General features: G+C 34.7%; 1 protein-coding gene across 1 annotated transcript; it reads left to right on the top strand.

Moving 5' to 3' along the window:
- Nucleotides 1–265: 265 nt before the first annotated feature.
- LOC121116803 (uncharacterized) lies at nucleotides 266–6592 on the top strand. The gene is made up of 2 exons (XM_040711095.2): nucleotides 266–3248; nucleotides 3431–6592. The coding sequence occupies exon 2, from the start codon at nucleotides 3535–3537 to the stop codon at nucleotides 5179–5181; it is 1647 nt and encodes a 548-aa protein (XP_040567029.1). The 5' UTR covers nucleotides 266–3248; nucleotides 3431–3534; the 3' UTR covers nucleotides 5182–6592.
- Nucleotides 6593–7450: the final 858 nt, after the last annotated feature.

Here is a 7450-nt window from a genome sequence, read left to right as displayed (position 1 = left end):
TGTTACTGGTAGATTTGATACAAAAAAAAGTAGGGACGCCACTGGTACTGATACATTTAAAATGGTACTATCGTAAATTGTAATGAGAACCAGTGCATGCAGTGGCATTATGTCATGAAAAAATATTCCCACCAATAAAGTAAGCCCCACCCCAACTTTATGAGTTAGAAAACTGTCCTCAAATTTCTAAGCTAACCCCCATCCACCACAAAAACAAAAATCCTTATGAGGCTCTTGTAATTGCCAGTGAATAGCAAGATTTTTATTTTATATTTTTATTCAAATACACGTGACCGGAAATTTTATTCCAAGTTAATTAATTCCCACTGTTTTCATTCATAGTAATTAAATTATTAGTAAATTCATCTCCGGACTTTTCATTCCCACTTTGATATTTAATGACGTCATATATGTAGTCAGTATTTTTTATGTATGTAGGAAGGCCTGGGCAGTCGCACCCGGAGATGACTGATGACTTGTGATGGATGGATGACACGAATATGAAGTATTTTTGGTGCTGATAATAGTGAGTAGGAATGGAATCACGATCCAAATATTTTTCAAAGCAGGGAAGTAAATCCCGCCATTACTCTTTCCTGCGATCATCTATCACTATTCCAACTCCCTCATCAATTTCATTATCCCTTTCTCTCTTCTCACAGTTCTAATTTAAAGAAATACTAAGCCGGTTTGATAGGGCCCCTTACACCCTTCTTCAAAATCACTTACTCTCACCGGCTTTATGTTCAGCTCTGGATTGAAACTGTGTGACGTTATGAATATCAGTGAAGGGAAAGTTAACTAGTTAAGTTAAAGTTAATTATGATTTTATTTTTTAATAAGTATTTAATGTCAATTTCTATGAAAATTAACTAGTTAAGTTAAAGTTAATTTCGACTTTAATTTTTGTAACTAGTTAAGCTTAAGTTAATTTACTTTAGAGTACTTTAAGTTAAATTAACTCACCGAAACCTTGGTTAAGTTCAAACTAATTATAATATTAAAAAATAACTATTTAAGTTATTCAGATTTATAAAGGCTTTATAATAAAGATTATTCTGTCGGTCTCCATGGATGGGATTTTCTTTACATCTAATTAAACGATCAAGAAAAAAATACAGATTCAAACTCCCAACAACTTCTGTTTTGAAGCAAAAAAGCAATGCAAGAGAAATTAACTAATTAAATGGAGGTAAAAGAAGGCTAAAATTTTAGATTTTTGAGTTTTTATGTAATTTTAAACTATATGTAATCATATAAAATATCGGAGAACCAAGGGTTATTTCAAGGATTTTTTTTTAATTGTTCAACTGCGAATTAAAAAGTAAATTTAACTTTAACTTAATCAAGTTAAATTAAGGTTAAAATAATGTAGTTTAAAAAATTAATTAATTCAGTTAAAAGTAAATTTTGATTTAAAAAAATGAACTAGTTCAGTTAAAAGTTATTTAACTTCACTTATTAACTTATCTAAGTTAAGTTAAGTTGATTGAACTTGCCCAACTCTGCTAAATATCCATCTTTAAAGTGGGTATTAAATATGTGGGGTTGAATTTTACAGGGAATGAAATGACCCATCACCTTAAACACCGAAACTAGTACAAAAATATTGGCCCGTATTTATGAGAAACTTAATAAAACTTTTGATTTTTGAACGTTATAACATCCCACAGAATACTAATAAATCAGTTATTTTCATTCGAAATAGTCAAAAAGGGGATCCTTAATATGTCAATTATCCTATGAATATTTAATTAAAGCATTATCTTCATCACAAATACGCAAAGTACTTCATTTCTTTTTTTGTGTATGGCAACCTGTGAAAAATCTAGGCTTGTCCATTACATTTATATATTGTACAAGTTGTAACTTGTATAAGCAATGTTACAACTAAAAAAAAGAGATGAGATGAGTAATTTTAAATGAAGGATTTACAGTACTTGGGATGAGGATATGGCAATTATCTTCGATATATATTATATATTAGTGCTATAATTTTTGACTATTTGTATAGAAATGACTAAAATATAATAATCATTCTATGGCACATATTGCAGCTCAAATGTCACCAGTTATATTACATAATAATCAAGTAGTTGTAATAGATCAAAATGAATAGTTGGTAATTAGAATGACCCATCTGGTAATTAAACAATACATTTAATACGAAGAAATTGTAACTCGTACAATTTCTTTATACAAGTTGTAACTCGTACAAACAACGCAACTTATATATATATATAAACCATCATCTCTGGGTCAGTGACTTGGGATGACTACAAAACCCCATAGAGACGAGCATTTTCTTTTAATAAAGAAAAGGCTTACTGACGTCACTTGTGGTAATTATAATAGCAGGAGGTAACCATGTCATAATAATAGTAATATATTATATCTGTAAATCATAATGAAATGAAGAGTTGAAACAGGAGCAGAAGGTTGGGTGATCCTTTACTCTGATTATACTAATAATATTACATATTTATATGTAATTTTATATATTTATTTAACGAATAACTTAGATGACTAAGGAATTCTTTTTCTTTCTTCTGACTTGTACATATACATAAATTATTATTTTGAAGTAGTAGAAGAAACCATCATCCATTGTGGTACTAGATATGATGATGATGAGGGTGATGCACGCCTAAAAAAATGACTTGAATTATATACCTTAAAACTGTATGTATACGCACATAGCGGTGCCGTCTTTTTAAACAACCAGTGAGTAGTACTCTAGTGGTGGTTATTCCGCCAGGTATATCCGCCCTTTAAATTAAAAAAATATCTACAGCCCCTTAAACCGCTTACAGGTTGGTTTTTTCTTCTTCTTCTTCTTACACACTAATAAGAATATGTACTTGCCTTCAACTTCAATAGTCTACGCATAGTTCTATTAGTGACATTTAAAGAATTTTTTTCAGGGGAACTCACCAGCGAAGAACAGAGGACAGAGATTCCTAGTTCCCTCCTCGAAGGAATTGTGTAGTTTTTGTGTGCCTTTAATATTTGCAAAGAAATAAGAAGTGGTCCTCTATATTTATATCAGTGACGACAACTCCCATCTCTATCGATAACTATTAATAAATTCAATCTCTCTGCCATCCCTTTGGAAGGAGGATCCACTCTTCCCTTCGTTCAAATCCCTGAGCGCCATGTTGACTTCAACGCCTTAGTGAAATTATTTACTTATTGTGAAATAAACTCACATCCATAGTAGTGACGAGGAGTAGACGTATAAGTAGTAGGTAAGTGATGCCAGTAGAGGTGGTTATGATGATGGTTCTAAGTAGAAACTTAGGCCGCATGGGCCTAGCTCTAAGAATGCGGAAGTACAATAGCGTGCTTGTATTACATATACAATATACATGAAATAAAAACTCTTCATATCATTTCCTATTCCTATATATATTTTTTCTCTCTATTTTAGACTCTACGAACCATTCAAGAGCAGAGAGATCCTTATTCCTACTTATTCTCACATATTTCCCCCGTCCATAAGACCACCTCCTCCAAGAGTAAAACTCTCCCAATATGAACGAAGTACTCAATGAGGATTTAGTCTCTCTGGACTTTCGGGATCTCATGCAAGCAGATCTATTTGATTTAGTCATGATGGGTGACAATATACCAGATCCCACAACTTGTAAAATAGGTTCTAGACGCTCATCCCAAGATGAAAATAACTCTGCGCTCATGGCGGCTCTGAGCGAGACACGGAGCGTCATCAGTCAAATCACTCTCATCAACGGTGAAAAAATTTGGATGAGGGATGAAATTAATAACAATGTTGCTTCTTCCGTCTCATCAGAGGAGGAATCCATTCAAAATGGTTACACGGGGCGTCTTCAGCTCATTCATAGTGAAGAACTATTCAACATGGACTCTGGAGACGCCTCAGAGTTCATTTCCTCCGTCTCTCCCTCTCTCTCAAAAAATACTTTGCTCAATGTGAATGTGAATAGCCAGTTCAGTTTCAATAACAACCATAGTGGCAGTAGTAATATCAATCAGAGTGCTATCCATCACCAGAGCCACCAGTACCACAGTAGGAACAATAATTCTCGTGTCGAAATAGCAGCTTTAAGAGAGGAAGAAGACAGTCATAGTAGTAACCATAATGATATCACGGAGATATCCATGGAAGAGGACTCTTCTGTATTGAATCATCCAGAGGACGAAGAGGATAATTCTCTCGAGTCAAGTAATCATAGTTTACTCCGAAGTGCCCTCACGGGTAAAACATCCTTTTTACTCAACCAGTCCTCAAAATCCCATTCCAAAATATTATCATCATCGTCATCAAAGTTACAAGTTCCAATCCATTCCTCCTCATCTTCATCCATCTCATCTCCCCCGCCATCTCATATGCAATTGTCGACAACAAACTCAACATCCCCACCACCTGTGACTCTCCCCCCTAAACTCAATTGCAGTTCTACTAACACTAATGAATGCAGCGAAACCAATAACCATCTCTCTTCCAGCCTTCCAACCTCTCCATCCCTCGGACACCCTCCTCCTCCTCCTCCTATTAAACTAATTCAGAGTGATTCAGATCTTAAAAAAGTGCTACTCTCATCTCTTGAGCCCCTCTCACCAGGAATACTCAAGAATCCTCCCCAAAAACTAGATAAGGCCTCAGTAGAAAACATTCTACTCCTTTCCTGTACCATCAACGCCAAGGAAAACAACAATGAACTCCCAAACCTTAGTGTTGAGGACGACAAAAGTAGTATTAGTAGTAATAATAATAACCCAGTCATATCCCTTGTTCTTGATAACGACCCTTCCTCTCAAAGACGACGCTATATCCGTCGACCGAGGGATGAGTCCTCTCGTAAAGAAACACGACTCCTTCATCATTGTCACATTTGCAGCAAGGGGTTTAAAGATAGATACTCTGTGAATGTGCATGTAAGGACTCATACAGGAGAAAAGCCTTTTGCTTGTGGTCTTTGTGGTAAATGCTTTCGACAGAAGGCGCATTTGGCCAAACATCATCAAACTCATGCGGCAAAAGGGATTGTTCCTTCAAGTAGCATTGGTAATAACAACAGCCCTCACCAAATTTCATCTCTACTGAAAATGGAGCCCTCCTCTCCTTCCTCTTCTTCAGACATCCAGCAACCCAACAACCATCACCATAGTCTCCAACAGTCCATTGAGGACTTTGAGTAGACGTTTCAACTTTGTTATTACATACATACATATTTACTCTGCTGTTAGATACAATTTTTACTCCTGTTCTATTGTCAAATATTCCCTCTTTTTTTTTTCTTTTTTTTTGGTTTTATTATCATTATATATACATATACCTATATATTATTATGTACCTAGTAGTTGCATTGTTTTCTTAAGTATTAGGACCTTGAAATAAATAGAAAAGAAACATTGAGGTCAGAAGTCAGGGATGATATTATGCTGACTCCCGAGCCCCCTCCTATTCTCTCTCTCCCTTTCTCGTATCCAAAAGAGAAAAAAAACAACAACGATCCACCAAAGATTTCCCTTTTGGATTCAAATATATTCCCCCCTCTCAGGATCTATCCAAAGATCCCTGAAGAGAAGAAATGACTGACTAACAATTTTTTTAGTCATTTAAAATGTAAACAAATTATCACAATGGCTCTTTCAATGTACTCCTCACATCATTCCCTATGGATCCCCCATAACCTAAATATATTATGACGTGTTTCCCATCTCATATGATGATGTCATGAGGGAAAAACCTTGAAGACTCATAACCTTAGTAATTGTATTGTATTTTATAAAATATTATGTACCTAGTTACTTATTATACCCTCAATCCCTGCATCTTATCATCAGCATCTCCTATTTCCAACTAAATTGGTTGGCAAGCTTGAGTAGTATATGCAGTAATCATTATTATTAACGAGAGAGAATAGAATAGAAATTTTATCTCGACTCGTGTTTCTTTTCCGTACGGTGTTTTTTATTTTATTATTATTGTTAATTTTTGTTTATTTTTTTAAATTTAATTATTATTATTAATGTGTTTTTGCGCATGATGTGCGCATACGCTGTCTTCTTTCTTATTTGTTCGTTATTGTTGCCCCCCCCCCCTCTTTGATTCTCATAGTACATATTATTTAATGAACAAAGTTATCATTTTATTTACGTATACGTTTATCACGGCGTTACCCCCCACCACCACCACCACCTGTATTTTATTGTCAGCTGTTGATTTTTCTACTCTTGATCACTATACTTCCAAATATTGATTGTTTGGATTTGAATTGGCTCTTCAGATGCTTGAAACAATTAATGAATAATTATTTCATAGTTACAAAGGATTGGCTAAGTGCTACACATTGATTTAAGGCCTTTCTTTTGGGAAGGTAGGTTGTGTGACAGAACAAAGGTAACGACGAAACATAAGGTGTCTCACACTTTGTTTTTAAATCGATTCTCTTTCCCAAAAGTTCATTACAACTTTTTATAGTACATACAAAAACAAAAAAAGTTTCAAAAACACTGTACCATTTTCATATTATTATTATTATATATTTCGATATTTTATTTAAATCCCATTGGTTAGACAAAAATACCAATAAAACGTTTGAGTACATTTCTTTTCTTTTTATATACATACAGGGATGGGCAGCAAAACGTGGTTAATGTTAATTTTCTCATTAATTTCGAAACGTTGAGTGATTATTTATTGACATTCTGCTTTATCCATCATTTGTGCATAAACAAATCATTATAAATATGTCGTCATCTCGCCACCATGCGTTAGCAAAAAGCCAAAAGGCAGCACATCTCAGATCCAGATACTGAGCTTGAGGAGGTAGCAAGTATTATGGACTTTGTTAAGTACTCCATGAGCCGACTGGTTTTCAAGGTAGCAAAGGTGAAGAATGATGGAAAAGACCTCTCCGAGTGTGACAGAATAAAGGTGACGACGTAACATCTTTGCATACTTAAGGTGTCTGACACTTTGTCTGTCTATAAATCGATTCTCTTTCCCAAAAGTTCATTACAAATGTTTATAGTACATAAAAAAACCAAAAAAGTTTCAAAAACACTATACCATTTCAACCATTACCGACACAATCCGGTGTTCCTATCCACCTTGGAGAAGAAGATAATGGAAAACACCACAAAATCGATGAACCACTTCGCTAACGAGTTCACCGTGACTGCTAGTACCATCAGGAGGGCCGTGAAGGGCGACTTAGTATTTGTCTTGAACACGTTACTAATATTGAAGTATTTCTAAAGAACCTCTCAAGTTCACGTTTTAGACTCTTAACCTGTATATAGTCTAGTTTGTTCATATGAGCAGTGGCGGCCTGGCAAGGGGGTATGGGGGGGGAGACTCTCTCAAGACTAATATTTGACGAGTGGCATAATCTATAAAGAGGCATATATAATTTTTTGCAAGAAAAATAAAAAGTACAGCAACAAAAAATTACTTTTATTT

This window comes from Lepeophtheirus salmonis, chromosome 4 (assembly GCF_016086655.4).
Source record: "Lepeophtheirus salmonis chromosome 4, UVic_Lsal_1.4, whole genome shotgun sequence".
In the NCBI taxonomy this organism is placed as follows: domain Eukaryota; kingdom Metazoa; phylum Arthropoda; class Copepoda; order Siphonostomatoida; family Caligidae; genus Lepeophtheirus; species Lepeophtheirus salmonis.
This window is presented reverse-complemented; position numbering and strand designations above follow the sequence as displayed.

Bases quoted from the DNA above. Each gene is read 5' to 3' on its own strand.
- LOC121116803 (XM_040711095.2), top strand. From the start codon at position 3,535: ATGAACGAAGTACTCAATGAGGATTTAGTCTCTCTGGACTTTCGGGAT.